The sequence below is a fragment of the Manduca sexta genome, unplaced genomic scaffold (assembly GCF_014839805.1).
Source record: "Manduca sexta isolate Smith_Timp_Sample1 unplaced genomic scaffold, JHU_Msex_v1.0 HiC_scaffold_1640, whole genome shotgun sequence".
Lineage (NCBI taxonomy): Eukaryota > Metazoa > Arthropoda > Insecta > Lepidoptera > Sphingidae > Manduca > Manduca sexta.
Genome location: NW_023592525.1, coordinates 4189 through 20148, shown reverse-complemented (window position 1 = coordinate 20148; position 15960 = coordinate 4189). Strand labels below are relative to the sequence as shown.

The 15960-nt window shown below is 34.1% G+C and overlaps 2 protein-coding genes across 2 annotated transcripts; both read right to left on the bottom strand.

The window, feature by feature from the left end:
• Positions 1-816: 816 nt before the first annotated feature.
• LOC119191557 lies at positions 817-4980 on the bottom strand. The gene is made up of 5 exons (XM_037445446.1): positions 4887-4980; positions 2902-3121; positions 2277-2407; positions 1647-1799; positions 817-1230 (listed from the first exon to the last, which is right to left on the bottom strand). The coding sequence occupies exons 1-5, from the start codon at positions 4951-4953 to the stop codon at positions 1076-1078; spliced, it is 726 nt and encodes a 241-aa protein (XP_037301343.1). The 5' UTR covers positions 4954-4980; the 3' UTR covers positions 817-1075.
• A 7787-nt stretch (positions 4981-12767) lies between these two features.
• LOC119191556 lies at positions 12768-15540 on the bottom strand. The gene is made up of 5 exons (XM_037445445.1): positions 15447-15540; positions 14770-14989; positions 14143-14273; positions 13516-13668; positions 12768-13099 (listed from the first exon to the last, which is right to left on the bottom strand). The coding sequence occupies exons 1-5, from the start codon at positions 15511-15513 to the stop codon at positions 12945-12947; spliced, it is 726 nt and encodes a 241-aa protein (XP_037301342.1). The 5' UTR covers positions 15514-15540; the 3' UTR covers positions 12768-12944.
• Positions 15541-15960: the final 420 nt, after the last annotated feature.

Genomic DNA, 15960 nt, shown 5'->3' with positions numbered 1-15960 from the left:
TCTATGTCTCGAAAGTTCAGGCACTGTTATGAATTAATCCGAGTGTATCCCAATCTGCACAACATAGTTTTCAATCATTTTTTTCTGACATGTGTTTGAAGTACTTAATTATTATTATTTTTTAAATTTTTTATTCTTATTCTGTATGTATTCATCATCGTTCTTCATTCATCATAATAAAATACTTTTATATTTTGTATCATTGTATTACGTTCATCAAAGCCTAAATTAGTTCAGCTAAAAGGTAACACGACACTCATTGACTGTTAGGCGGTACGAAGTTCGCCGGGTCAGCTAGTTACAAATAAAGTAATATGTACGTCGTAACTCTATTTTTTGTAATCCAAATTATCATATTATGTGACTTATAAAAATGCATCTTCTTAAATGTATTTTTGTTTTTAATATATTGAAAAAAAATCATTTTGGCAGTTGACAACACCTCCAAGGTCACCATTTATTATTACAAAGTTTTTTATATCTATAAAGTAGTTAAGAATTATGATTTTCTTAATATTAGCTCTAAAGTGAGAAGAAATTGACTCTTATAATTTTGATTTATAAACGTCATTGCATTGAAGATATATATATTTTTTAATATTACTTGTGATAATAACAGAGTCAAATGATTATAATTTCTTATTAGTCGCTTACCACAAACATGTTGTCTTTTATTTATCTTGTAGAATGATTATGACATTTAGAACATTAAATCATGAAAATAAAATATTTCGATTTTCGAACTAGTATTCAGTCTTAAAATCTTCTAGACTTAAAGCTACGATGAAGAATATATTAAGAAAGAAAACAAATAAGTTTTTATTTATATTCATTTATTTAACAATAACATTTCAGTTGAGAATTTCTAATGAATTTTTTGTTCAAACTTGTCGGTATATTGTAAAAAAATAAGCATTCCTTTTATGTTTTAAAGATGCCAATCTTATAACCATTTGAACATAACAAAAAAAAAAAAACAATTTATATTAAAACTATTACAACAAAAATATGCAACTATATAATCTGTGAAATAGCAACGTTTATAATTTTTAAACGAATAATTTTTCCAGTGCTTTTATGCAATGATTTCCAGTTCATCAATGGGTAGCCCTGCCAGGAACTTGTTCATTGCAGCGATCACGATGTCCGCAAGCTCCTTGATGATGGGTTTACCAATTTCGGGCACCAGATCCCTCCAACTCTCACGGATGATCGCACGGATAGGATCAGCTGCAATAATACCGGTGTCATCAATATTACTAATGAACCGTTATTTCTAACACAACTTATAGCTACCTACAGCTCCTATTGTCCAGACGAGAATTTATATTCACATTCTCATGTGTACTACTCTCTTGAGTAATACTTCTGATCTAGATTTTGTTCGTAGAGTACACAAGAGTACAATACATTCATCCTTCTTAATATTAATGTATTCTTAAAGAAGAAAAGTGGAGTGGCAATGTTTCTTCGCTACACATTTCTGCCACTTTCTGTGCTATTGGATATGTCTTTAGTCATATTGAACCAAATACTATTCCCATAAAAGTATGTCTTTTCAAAAAGTTCAAAATCTTTATGAGCAGAACTCAGGGGTTCTGTTTGTTTAAACTGGGCTACTGCTTTGATATTTGTAATACACTTACCTTTGGTATTATCTCCGTTGAACAGATTGTGGAATTCAATGAATAATTGCTCAATAAAGTTGAATTTCAAATCGTATGTTGCAATTTTGTAGTGTTCGGCGCCATTCTTATTGAATTTCTGCAGATTAGCTTTCACTGTGAGCTTCACTTTTTCTGTAAATTAGTGAAATGTTTAACGATAAGATTTCTAACCCTGTTTTGTCCCTATATCAAATTATTTGATGTGAGTAAAAAAATTACAAATGATTGCTTAGCAATTTAAAACAATGATTAGTAACGATAATTTTCAAAGGAGTAATTGTTTCAAAATAAATGTAATATTGCGGATATTGAGAATTATTTACTGGCAAAGAAATTGGTTTCGAAAGTTTTTTTGCGCCGAATCTACGTTAGTTCAATAACACTCGAGCCAGCTCAGGTTAGTTCTGTCTATCACTATGAGATGAATTCTTCATTCTTTCAATAGCCAACACTTTATTTACTACCCTATTATTCTTGTCATTAGTTTCACTACAAACATCTGCCTTAACCATGACTAAAATGTTTGTAGATAAAGTTGTATTGATTCCATACATCTATCTTGACAATGAGTAAGAGAACTTCAAAGACTTCAAAGAACAAAAATATTACCAGTTTTCATCTCCGTCTGACCATGTCCCTCGACAGGTACGCTAAGGAGAGAACCTCCTGCAGTGTAAACCCCCTTAACTTCGATTGGAGTCTCAATTACTACAGTCAGCACAGTTTTATCGTTGTTAGCTCTGTAATCAGCATAAGCATTTGATATAAATGATATATATGACATAGGGTAGCTGGTTTTCATTAGCACAATATTACAAAGTATATTTCTTGGGATCACGCAGACACTTGTTGTAAGTATCATGTTCTGAGTGAATACGACATTTATTTTAGGTGTTATAAATAAATTGATAATCATAATAGAAAAAATAGAAGTTTTTAAAACTTAAAACAAATATAGTTGACAAAAGTAAAATTACAATAAATATAGATGTAATAATTATAGGTTCGGGTAGCTCAGACGGCGGTGTACGTTCGTAGGCGTCGATGTTAGTTCGTAAGAGAGGCAATAATATGGTTGCATTCTACCCGGTAGAGATACTGGCTCTTGACTTTCTCTAGAGGAAATTCATATAAATGATCACCAGACTTGGGTATCGAGCCGTAGACATAATCGGTATTCAAATCGGAATACTTAAAGGATAAAGAATTGTAAAAGCAAACGGTTTGAACTTACTCTACTTTCTTCAAAACAGCTTTTTTCAAGCCCACCACAGTCAAGTCTTCGAACTTCAGCTTAAGGGTGCCTGAATCAGCTACTGCTTTCTTGATGAATAATGGATCAACGGAGGGTGTGTTGAGTTCTTTTATGCCCTCGACAAAGTGTGGTACGACTTTATTACCAGAGGTGAGGAGACAGGCCTTGTCAGTCCATACGCACTTGTCAATATAACTCACTGAAAGAGATAGATACCTTGGTTACAAATATTTTTTAAATCAATCAGGAAATGAGACATGATTATAAGTATTATAATAAAATTACAATCTTTGTTTTATGTACTGTCTAATGCCAAACGGGCTTCCTCTCCTACCGAGAGGACCATAGTCTATCACGCTGGCCTAATGTGGCTTGGAATACTTTATACTTAGTCTGGCCATAAATACTGTTACACTTAATTATAAAAAAATATTACATTTGAATTTCGAATCTGTCATTTTTATACGATTGTTCATTGTGTTTTCTCATTTTGGCGCCAATACATTGTAAAATATTTTGCGATATTAAAATGGTGTGGGGTGATAAAGAGAACCGAATCGCTGTGATAGCATTACACAAAGTAGGTATGGAGCCAAATGCAATTTTTAAAACTCTCCATACACTTGGTATTAGTAAAATGTTTGTGTACCGGGCTATTAATAGGTACAATGAGACCTCCTCTGTTTGTGACAGAAAAGATCTGGCCGTCCACGTAGTGTTCGTACGAAAAAGGTGGTCAAAGCAGTAAGGGAAAGAATTCGAAGAAATCCTGTCCGAAAGCAAAAGATTTTATCTCGGGAAATGAAGATAGCACCTAGAACCATGTCGCGTATTTTAAAAGATGACTTAGGACTTGCAGCCTATAAGGGACGCACTGGCCATTTCTTAACTGATAATTTAAAGAAGAATAGGGTGGTAAAATCGAAACAACTACTGAAGCGGTACGCAAAGGGAGGTCACAGAAAAATTTTGTTTACGGATGAGAAAATTTTTACAATTGAGCAACATTTTAACAAACAAAATGACCGTATTTATGCTCAAAGCTCTAAGGAAGCTTCCCAATTAGTCGACAGAGTGCAACGTGGACATTATCCGACTTCAGTGATGGTTTGGTGGGGTGTTAGCTATGAAGGAGTGACTGAGCCATATTTTTGTGAAAAAGGTATCAAAACATCGGCACAAGTGTATCAAGATACCATTCTTGAGAAGGTAGTTAAGCCCCTTAACATCACCATGTTCAATAACCAAGTATGGTCCTTCCAGCAAGACTCGGCGCCGGGTCATAAAGCTCGGTCCACGCAGTCTTGGTTGGAATCGAACGTTTCGGACTTCATCAGAGCTGAAGACTGGCCGTCGTCTAGTCCCGATCTTAATCCGCTGGATTATGATTTGTGGTCAGTTTTAGAGAGTACAGCTTGCTCTAAACGCCATGATAATTTGGAGTCCCTAAAACAATCTATACGATTGGCAGTGAAGAATTTTCCCATGGAAAGAGTGCGTGCTTCTATTGATAACTGGCCTCATCGTTTAAAGGACTGTATTGCAGCCAATGGAGACCACTTCGAATAAGCTTTTTATATTTTTAATTGTTTTATATTTATGTATTAAACTGACACACTGTAAAAGTAATAAATGTTATTTGCAGTTAACAATTTTCTTTTTTCTTTATTACAATATTTATGGCAAGACTAGGTATAACTTCGAAATCCGTATGTACAATTCTTGATATGTAGGAATCGTCACAAGATTTTTCGTCCCTTTAAAAACATCGATAATTCACAAAGAAAATACACTGCGAAATCTTGAGTTTTGAGCTTGTGGACCTTCGCCTTGGCAGACCGTTCGATTCTCAGGCTATAGCCGCTAGGTATTGTTATAAAATTCTATTTAAATTGGTTTCTATTATCTGTATAACTCCTCGTAAAGTCTCGATATCACGGTCATTTTTAATGTTCAGTCTTTACCTTTTCCACATTCCGCTCCGAGCGCGAAATAACCAACGCACAGAACAAATAATTTTAGAGAGAACATTTTGTCACTATTATTTTTCGTGAGAAGCTGACACGTTACTGAAGATATCAGGTGAAATACCACCATTTATAGTGTTTCTTTCAAGGTTGTGTATTTGACCCGAGGACGAAACGTAAAACAAAACATCTACTAGTTTTGCACTTTATTTTTTTCTAAGAGGAAAAAGGTGACTCCTTCTAAACCTGTGTTCCGAGCTGTCGTACGTTTATTGCGATTTTTCAGAGTTCCGTAATCAAACGTTTCTAATGTTAATTATTGTTTTAAGTTACAAGACTATCTTTTATATGTGTAACAGACCCTCCGTTAGAAAATATGACTCCAGGTCGATTTCGGACGCTGAGTAGCAGTATGCATGCATTGTTGTGTTCCGATTTGAATTAGCTTGTACATATATTAACTGACATTATGAGAGGTAAGTAATATATTGCCACGGAGCGCCTTGTAAGTTGTAATTATAATTGTTTAAGGACTTTCTATTGTTTATGGGTGACCCTTATCATCAGGTGAGCGGTTCGCTATCTTATCATTAAGTTGTATAGAAAATATTTTCCGATGAAAGTGGCAATATTGTTTTTTAAATGCTAAGGAGAACAGTTTAAATTTATATCGAATATTAGGAATTCGAATTCTTTAATTTTTTCTGTAACATGGTTGAAAAAGTATCTTGCGTGAACACAGAACTGGGGCATAACAGCATGTGCAAGAAGATTCAACATGACAAGTTAGCTTTTGGTTTCTTACGAATTAAAATGAAATTAAATTCCATCTGAGATGTGTGATAAAATATATCAACGAGATTACTAAGCTTTCGACACCGAAACGAAGTGTCGAGGCAATAGCCGCAGGTTTAAACCCCAGACACACCTTTGACTTTACGAAGCTACATATCTTGACTTATCGTTTGCTTCAACAAGGATAGTGTTGTGAAGAAACCGACATAACTGAGAATTCTTTATCAGGTTTAATCATGAATTTAAAAGGTATGTGAAACCGGTTATGTCTTTGCGGAATTTATTGGCACTTATGATATCAGCCCTTTATTATGTCCCACTGCTCGGTATGATTGACTGCTTCGGTGGCGTCTTGTACTGAATGCGTGGTACGACAGCGCTCTGAGGGTTCGAATCCCGGATCTGGCAAAGTGATATTTGGGTTTTTCTGCTCAGTATCAGCCCGTAGTCTGGAATTTGTGCCCAATTTGGCAATAGGCTCGCCCTCTATCACACCATGAGACGCTACACACTTAGTGAAAAGTGGGTGCCTTGGTTGCGCGTCTGCATACCCCTTCGGGGATAAATGCGTGATGTTGTGTGTGTGTGTGTGCTCGGCACGGGCCTCCTCTTCTACTGAGAAGGTTTAAATCAATCTCAAAATTCCTATCGAGAACTTGTTGGGTATGCAGGTTTCCTCGCGATGCCTTCCTTCACCGAAAGCAAGCGATAATTCACAAAAAAATATACATAATTTATTAGAAAAGTCAGAGGTGTGTGCTCTTGGGATTTGAACCTACGGACAGTCGCGGCAGCCCGTTCCACATCCAACTAGGCTATCGCCGCTTTTATATTGACACTTACGGTAACAATTTTAAATTTAAGACTATTAAGAATTAATATTATAGATTACGATTTAATAATAACTAATTGCAAGTACAAGCTTCTAATAATCATTATTAAACACTAATGATAATAAGAGTAATATGTGTTCGGACTATTATTCATAACACCGCCTAAAGCGCATTGCTGGTTTCATTTGTGTAAATGGATAACATATCAATTAAAACACGTTACTATAAACGCTATTATAACGTTGCATTTAACGTTATTGACCAATATTGTCATAACTAGTATTTACTTGCCACCGCGCTCGCATTTACTTTTTACAGTTTAATATGCACACAAAATTGATTTTACTTTACTTCTAACTAACATTTACACAACTTTACTGTCGCATGTATGTGATTAGAAGTTAAGGCTAGAGGCTAAGTTTCATTACAGCAACTGGATAAAAAAAACAGACAATTGAGTTGGACACGCGCACGTAGTGTTCCGTAACACCTTGTAGGTAAGGTATTTAAATATATAAGTTCGAAGCTGACAAATTTTACTTTGTCGTTCAATCCTGAGAGACGTTTATTGCATCAACCGCAAATAATAGGTTTGTAATAGTAAATTCACTTTTTTCCTTTTTAAAGTCCATATTTATGGATTTCCATATAGTTTTCAGCTTATTTCCTTTAGATTCAGGCACTATAAGAGATTGTTCTTCCCATATTTCATGATTCTAGAGCAAAGGGAACCGTACGAACGAGTACCAGGTTCTGATTCCCTTGTGAAATCGCAAAATATGCGACAAACTGTCATAATATCTTTTGATCGCGTTGTCTTACAAGTTTGATATTTTCACAACTGAAAGAGACCATAGATCCGATTATCTATAGATAATATGAAATAAAGTCCCCAAAGCTATCTGTCTGTATGTGATTGATTTTCTCAAAATCTACTGAACTGATTTTTGTACGGTTTTTACTAAAAGATAGTGCAATTTTTGAGGATGGTTTAGACTACTTTTGATCCTAGAATTTAAATAAAAAAATGTGACACGTCGATTTCGACGCGGGCGAAGCCGCGGGCGCAGCTAGTTTTATATATTTCAATTAGATACCTTTACGTATTTCTGCAAAAAGTCTTGACAGATAAACTTACGGACGACAAAGTGATGCTCCTTTCGAAGTACGGAACTCCAAAAACCGCACATAATACACAAATCAATTTGCATTAACTTAAACAATCTTATCTCGAAAGCCATACTAACAGTCGATATCGTAAGCACTAATCCAACTATGGATTGGTAACCGCGTCCAGAATATTAATTTTATTCGACGTTCGTGAACCGAATAGGGTAAGACACAAGGGCGATGGGACGTGTATTTGGCAACCCTAACGAGAACTTTCAAAAATCGAGCTTTTGCTGACTGGTATGCATATAATAACGTCACAAGAAAACAAAATTGGCAATTGTTTACTTGGACAACATGATTATTCTAGTTGTTATAGTTTTTAAACCAAACTAAAACGCTTTCGAAAAAATATTATGGGAACAATCTGGAGAAAAAAATCTTTCGAATAAAAAAACATTTATCCAAATCGGTTCACAAATGACCGAGATCCGAGGTAATAAACAGAAAAAAACCTTTTTTATAAGTCGGTTAAAAATATCCAACACTTTATTCTTTCATTCTGTTCTGTTTTAAAATTATTACTCTACCGCAGTAATAAGAGCATTCATCGAAAAAATATAATGAAAGACTTATAAAGCCACGCTGTAGACATATTATTTTTACATTTTGCATGGCCGATACTAGGTTTACAATTGACAGAAATCAGATATGAATTACAGAGTTTTGTATGGATTTGCAGACGCAAAATTTTCCCTCTTTGCTAATTCCTGTCTTGGACGCAAAGTGTTCTAAGATTATATAGAGCGGACATTGAGTAGATTGTCATACAAAAATTCTGCGCTGTGATAGTTACTCAGTCTACCGTGAAATAGCAAGATACTAATTCAAAATACTTCTTATTTTTTACATATATTGATTTGCACATTCGAATGCCCTCATTACCATATTTTTGGTATATATGTTATTTTTGTGTGAATATCTAAGGACGCTGTGACATCTTGTCACTCAGATGTTTCAAATAAGACGACTCATCAATTGGTAATAAATTTTGGAGTAAAAATTTCTGTCCTGATGACCGGTCTATAACTAACTATACTGTTTAATGTCTTTGCTTGGACATTATGTTTCACACTGGTGTAGTATTTATATATCTTGAACAATATATATTGTCTAAAATATTTGAAAACTATATAATTAACAATATGTTCACTACAGCTAGTCAAAGCCCCCTTAAAAATCCATGGAGATCGAATGAGTAAACAGTAAATAAGTTTTAAACATTGAAATAGTAATTCAGATACACTGCGCATAATCATTACAGCACCGCCCTGTACATTTACGAACCGTCCACGACATTTTGTTCTGAACAACTCTCGCGAATGCATTTTTATTAGCTCACTGTATTAAAACAATGCGTACGATTGTGAGATGAATGAGATGTTTTAAAAGTTCGTTCAGAATGTTCTACTCGCTGACCTCCATTGTTCCATTCGAAATTTAAAAATATATTTTGTTTAAATGCTTTCGTTGCTATGTAGAAATGCGAAATTATATGTAACTAGCTTTTGCTCGCGGCTTTGCCCGCGTAAAGGAGATTTTCCGGGATAAAAGTCCCGCTATATATTTTACCGGAATAGAAAGTAACCTATAACCTTCCCAGGATCAATTATTTCCATATAAAACATTCATAAAAATCCGTTCAGTAGATTCTCAGAAAAGGGGACTTTGTTTTATAATATGTATAAGTTACAAAAAAAGGACAAAGTTTATCTACTTTAATACTAAAAGCGATAAATATATTCATTTTGAAAAGTTTGATAAATATTCTAAAATGTGTAGTGTAAAAAAAGTAACGGATTTAATTATATTTATGGCTCACTATTTTGGCCATAATGGCTTTCACATAAAAGGTAGATATATGCTGTCGCGGACTTTTATTTAAAACTGTTTAAGACAAAAAATCCTACACCATCTTGGTCTAATTCCGGCGATTTAGGCAGCGTACGCCAAAATAGCATTTTTTTCCGACTTACTTGATATGTATCGTTATATTATGACCAAATTACACAAAATCATTATAAAATGTAGCCTATATGTTATTCAGATGAATAACCAATATTACTGTTAAGTTTCATCCAAATACGTTCAGTAACTTATTCCGGAAAGAGGAATAAACATACACACATCCATACATCCATCTTCACAAACTTTCGCATTTATAATATTAGTAGGACTAGCGGGACTGGCAGACGATGTCCTGCCACAGACCGCATTTTATGTAAACTGCCATTAACCTTTTGGGTTTCGACAACAGTGCCACCTATCGGATCCAGAATTATGCCATGACTCAACCTGGAAGTAACTAAACTATTACAAATATATTCAATGAGATTTGGTTAGGTGATTTTGGAGTTTTGCGTGTACGAAAAAATATTTTTCCCAAATTATCCATTGATTTTTGAAGATTATTCTTTGATACAAACTTTGTCCTCATTATTAGGAAAACAATACATAAGGAATCAGTCAAGACGGTCGAACCATTGTCTTGTAAGACAGTGCAACAACAATTTGTTGATCTGTTTAAAATTACCAGCCCATTTTCGAGAGCGAATTAAAAATAGGCCATCTATTGAAATCGGCTGTTGTAAATTTGATGGAAATCGAACGTTGCGAAATTCTTGTGCCCGCATAAAGCGTAAGTTTGCACATCTCAATACAAACACCTGTGCACTGACCATGTAGATTTGAAATGCAGATAAAGCGCCCCGAATGACATTTATACTACCTATAAATATAAAAGTAATATCTTTTTTATCCGAGCACAGCAAAGTGACCCCTATATCAGATACTGGAGTGGTGTCCAATAGAATGTTGACTGACGAGAAATGATTATCCCTCGGCAAACGACGCTATGACGCTGGCCTGTTGGAACCAGAAATACACAGGCTGATCCCGGAACGCGACACACTTACGTGGGCCACTACGGCAGGTTTTAACGCCTTGTGTACGATGGTCGCAATCTGGGAGGATATAAAATATACCCTACCACCAACAAAAGTGAAGTATTAAGTGCTCTCTGAGTTAGTCGACAGAAATGCAACCATTATTTGCCAGCTTTACTTCCATTCTATAGCATGATGGGGTAAAGTGACTGTTGGCGAAATAGTTGCATCGAAAGAAGTTCCAATTTAAACGTATTCTTATTTTGTATGCTGCGGTCTCCTATAATTGAAGAAGCACGTCACATTGTTAATTGTAAAACTGCTATAAAATTGTTTTTATTAAATGTCGTGTATCCTTCGTTGGAGGTTCTTAAATAAATTAATTAATTTCATTACATATTCAAGGACTGAATTTTCGCGTCTCAAAGTAATACACTGGTACTAGTTAAGACCCTTTATTCCTCATGCATTAATACAGCAAATATCCTATTTATATATAGGTATGTCATAGTAGTTCTGTTTTAAAGGTTCTGCGATCTTCAAACTTCGAGAATGTTCCTTTTAGGGAGCGGTTGAATTTTGTATGAAACGCCTGATGCACCGGTGTGCTCCCGAAGGGTGTGTTGCAGTTCAACTTACCGCCGTTTTTTGTCTCAAAAATGGACCAATCAGAACAAAGTATTTTTTGATATACTTACAAATGAGTTATTTTGATTGGTCTGTTCTCGGAATTGGTTGAAAATTAAGATTCGGATTTAATCAACCATGGATGAATAACAATACATGAGTGTAATGCCTTAGATATATCTCTAAATAAATTATATAACAGACGGCTAATGTTTTATTACTCAAAGAAAATATTTAAAAAATTACAAATCTATATATACTTATAAAACAAAGACGGGTTTGTTACAACACTTATAACTCGAGATCTGCTGAACCAATTTTCATGGTTATTGATTCGTTGGAGTTGTCTCCGCCCCGAATAGCAGAATACATCTTAAAAACAATGAAAACTCGATACGTGTAATAATACTTAATCATTTCAATAAATGCTCATTGTCGTTTATTACATGTCAAACATTTGTTGTCCAATCCTGTCAAATACTGTAACAACTATTCATGTGTGCGTTCAGAAATTTATTTTGTGTAAAATGTCTCGAAAGTTTAGGTACTGTTATATTTGTTTGTTTTAGACATTAATTTGTGTAAATTATTTATTAATTTTTAATTTTTAGAAAAAAAACCATACGCATATTAGCTGTAAATGGTAAGAGAGGGAAAGGAATAGGGTAGAGGAGAGAGGGACCATCTCGAATAGAAGTGTATAGACAAATCGAGAAAAATCTAAAATAGCTCGGAATAATACCTAAGACTTATTCTACAGGTTAACAAAAGTGTAAATGCCTTTTTTAAGGTTGTCTATGATTTTTCTTGATAAGCTATTGTCTATGTCTCGAAAGTTCAGGCACTGTTATGAATTAATCCGAGTGTATCCCAATCTGCACAACATAGTTTTCAATCATTTTTTTCTGACATGTGTTTGAAGTACTTAATTATTATTATTTTTTTAATTTTTATTCCCATTCTGTATGTATTCATCATCGTTCTTCATTCATCATAATAAAATACTTTTATATTTCTATTATTTTGTATCATTGTATTACGTTCATCAAAGCCTAAATTAGTTCAGCTAAAAGGTAACACGACATTCATTGACTGTTAGGCGGTACGAAGTTCGCCGGGTCAGCTAGTTACAAATAAAGTAATATGTACGTCGTAACTCTATTTTTTGTAATCCAAATTATCATATTATGTGACTTATAAAAATGCATCTTCTTAAATGTATTTTTGTTTTAATATATTGAAAAAATCATTTTGGCAGTTAACAACACCTCCAAGATCACCATTTATTATTACAAAGTTTTTTATATCTATAAAGTAGTTAAGAATTATGATTTTCTTAATATTAGCTCTAAAGTGAGAAGAAATTGACTCTTACAATTTTGATTTATAAACGTCATTGCATTGAAGATATATATATTTTTAATATTACTTGTGATAATAACATCTTAAAGCTATGATGGAGAATGTATTAAGAAAGAAAACAAAGAGGTTTTTATTGATATTCATTTATTTAACAATAAAATTTCAGTTGAGAATTTCTAATGAATTTTTTGTTCAAACTTGTTGGTATATTGTAAAAAAATAAGCATCCCTTTTATGTTTTAAAGATGCCAATCTTATAACCATTTGAACATAACAAAAAAAAAACAATTTATATTAAAACTATTACAACAAAAATATGCAACTATATAATCTGTGAAATAGCAACGTTTATAATTTTTAAACGAATAATTTTTCCAGTGCTTTTATGCAATGATTTCCAGTTCATCAATGGGTAGCCCTGCCAGGAACTTGTTCATTGCAGCGATCACGATGTCCGCAAGCTCCTTGATGATGGGTTTACCAATTTCGGGCACCAAATCCCTCCAACTCTCACGGATGATCGCACGGATAGGATCAGCTGCAATAATACCGGTATCACCAATATTACTAATGAACCGTTATTTCTAACATAACTTATAGCTACCTACAGCTCCTATTGTCCAGACGAGAATTTATATTCACATTCTCATGTGTACTACTCTCTTGAGTAATACTTCTGATCTAGATTTTGTTCGTAGAGTACACAAGAGTACAATACATTCATCCTTCTTAATATTAATGTATTCTTAAAGAAGAAAAGTGGAGTGGCAATGTTTCTTCGCCACACATTTCTGCCACTTTCTGTGCTATTGGATATGTCTTTAGTCATATTGAACCAAATACTATTCCCATAAAAGTATGTCTTTTCAAAAAGTTCAAAATCTTTATGAGCAGAACTCAGGGGCTCTGTTTGTTTAAACTGGGCTACTGCTTTGATATTTGTAATACACTTACCTTTGGTATTATCTCCGTTGAACAGATTGTGGAATTCAATGAATAATTGCTCAATAAAGTTGAATTTCAAATCGTATGTTGCAATTTTGTAGTGTTCGGCGCCATTCTTATTGAATTTCTGCAGATTAGCTTTCACTGTGAGCTTCACTTTTTCTGTAAATTAGTGAAATGTTTTAACAATAAGATTTCTAACCCTGTTTTGTCCCTATATTAAATTATTTGATGTGAGTAAAAATTACAAATGATTGCTTAGCAATTTAAAACAATGATTAGTAAGTATAATTTTCAAAGGAGTAATTGTTTCAAAATAAATGTAATATTGCGGATATTGAGAATTATTTACTGGCAAAGAAATTGGTTTCGAAAGTTTTTGCGCCGAATCTACGTTAGTTCCATAACACTCGAGCCAGCTCAGGTTAGTTCTGTCTATCACTATGAGATGAACTCTTCATTCTTTCAATAGCCAACACTTTATTTACTACCCTATTATTCTTGTCATTAGTTTCACTACAAACATCTGCCTTAACCATGACTAAAATGTTTGTAGATAAAGTTGTATTGATTCCATACATCTATCTTGACAATGAGTAAGAGAACTTCAAAGACTTCAAAGAACAAAAATATTACCAGTTTTCATCTCCGTCTGACCATGTCCCTCGACAGGTACGCTAAGGAGAGAACCTCCTGCAGTGTAAACCCCCTTAACTTCGATTGGAGTCTCAATCACTACAGTCAGCACAGTTTTATCGTTGTTAGCTCTGTAATCAGCATAAGCATTTGATATAAATGATATATATGACATAGGGTAGCTGATTTTCATTAGCACAATATTACAAAGTATATTTCTTGGGATCACGCAGACATTTGTTGTAAGTATCATGTTCTGAGTGAATACGACATTTATTTTAGGTGTTATAAATAAATTGATAATCATAATAGAAAATAATAGAAGTTTTTTAAAACTTAAAACAAATATAGTTGACAAAAGTAAAATTACAATAAATATAGATGTAATAATTATAGGTTCGGGTAGCTCAGACGGCGGTGTACGTTCGTAGGCGTCGATGTTAGTTCGTAAGAGAGGCAATAATATGGTTGCATTCTACCCGGTAGAGATACTGACTCTTGACTTTCTCTAGAGGAAATTCATATAAATGATCACCAGACTTGGGTATCAAGCCGTAGACATAATCGGTATTAAAATCGGAATACTTAAAGGATAAAGAATTGTAAAAGCAAACTGTTTGAACTTACTCTACTTTCTTCAAAACAGCTTTTTTCAAGCCCACCACAGTCAAGTCTTCGAACTTCAGCTTAAGGGTGCCTGAATCAGCTACTGCTTTCTTGATGAATAATGGATCTACGGAGGGTGTGTTGAGTTCTTTTATGCCCTCGACAAAGTGTGGTACGACTTTATTACCAGAGGTGAGGAGACAGGCCTTGTCAGTCCATACGCACTTGTCAATATAACTCACTGAAAGAGATAGATACCTTGGTTACAAATATTTTTTAAATCAGTCAGGAAATGAGACATGATTATAAGTATTATAATAAAATTACAATCTTTGTTTTATGTACTGTCTAATGCCAAACGGGCTTCCTCTCCTACCGAGAGGTCCATAGTCTATCACGCTGGCCTAATGTGGCTTGGAATACTTTATATAACTTCGAAATCCGTATGTACAATTCTTTTGATATGTAGGAATCGTCACAAGATTTTTCGTCCCTTTAAAACATCGATAATTCACAAAGAAAATACACTGCGAAATCTTGAGTTTTGAGCTTGTGGACCTTCGCCTTGGCAGACCGTTCGATTCTCAGGCTATAGCCGCTAGGTATTGTTATAAAATTCTATTTAAATTGGTTTCTATTATCTGTATAACTCCTCGTAAAGTCTCGATATCACGGTCATTTTAATGTTCAGTCTTTACCTTTTCCACATTCCGCTCCGAGCGCGAAATAACCAACGCACAGAACAAATAATTTTAGAGAGAACATTTTGTCACTATTATTTTTCGTGAGAAGCTGACACGTTACTGAAGATATCAGGTGAAATACCACCATTTATAGTGTTTCTTTGAAGGTTGTGTATTTGACCCGAGGACGAAACGTAAAACAAAACATCTACTAGTTTTGCACTTTATTTTTTCTAAGAGGAAAAGGTGACTCCTTCTAAACCTGTGTTCCGAGCTGTCGTACGTTTATTGCGATTTTTCAGAGTTCCGTAATCAAACGTTTCTAATGTTAATTATTGTTTTAAGTTACAAGACTATCTTTTATATGTGTAACAGACCTCCGTTAGAAAATATGACTCCAGGTCGATTTCGGACGCTGAGTAGCAGTATGCATGCATTGTTGTGTTCCGATTTGAATTAGCTTGTACATATATTAACTGACATTATGAGAGGTAAGTAATATACTTAGTCTGGCCATAAATACTGTTAC

Coding starts and splice junctions, on each gene's coding strand:
- LOC119191557 (XM_037445446.1), bottom strand. CDS start 4,953: ATGTTCTCTCTAAAATTATTTGTTCTGTGCGTTGGTTATTTCGCGCTC. Junction 1,800..2,276: donor TCAGACGGAGATGAAAACTG/GTAATATTTTTG, acceptor ACTAATTTACAG/AAAAAGTGAAGCTCACAGTG. Junction 1,231..1,646: donor CAACGGAGATAATACCAAAG/GTAAGTGTATTA, acceptor GTATTATTGCAG/CTGATCCTATCCGTGCGATC.
- LOC119191556 (XM_037445445.1), bottom strand. CDS start 15,513: ATGTTCTCTCTAAAATTATTTGTTCTGTGCGTTGGTTATTTCGCGCTC. Junction 14,274..14,769: donor GCTGTTTTGAAGAAAGTAGA/GTAAGTTCAAAC, acceptor TGCTGATTACAG/AGCTAACAACGATAAAACTG. Junction 13,100..13,515: donor CAACGGAGATAATACCAAAG/GTAAGTGTATTA, acceptor GTATTATTGCAG/CTGATCCTATCCGTGCGATC.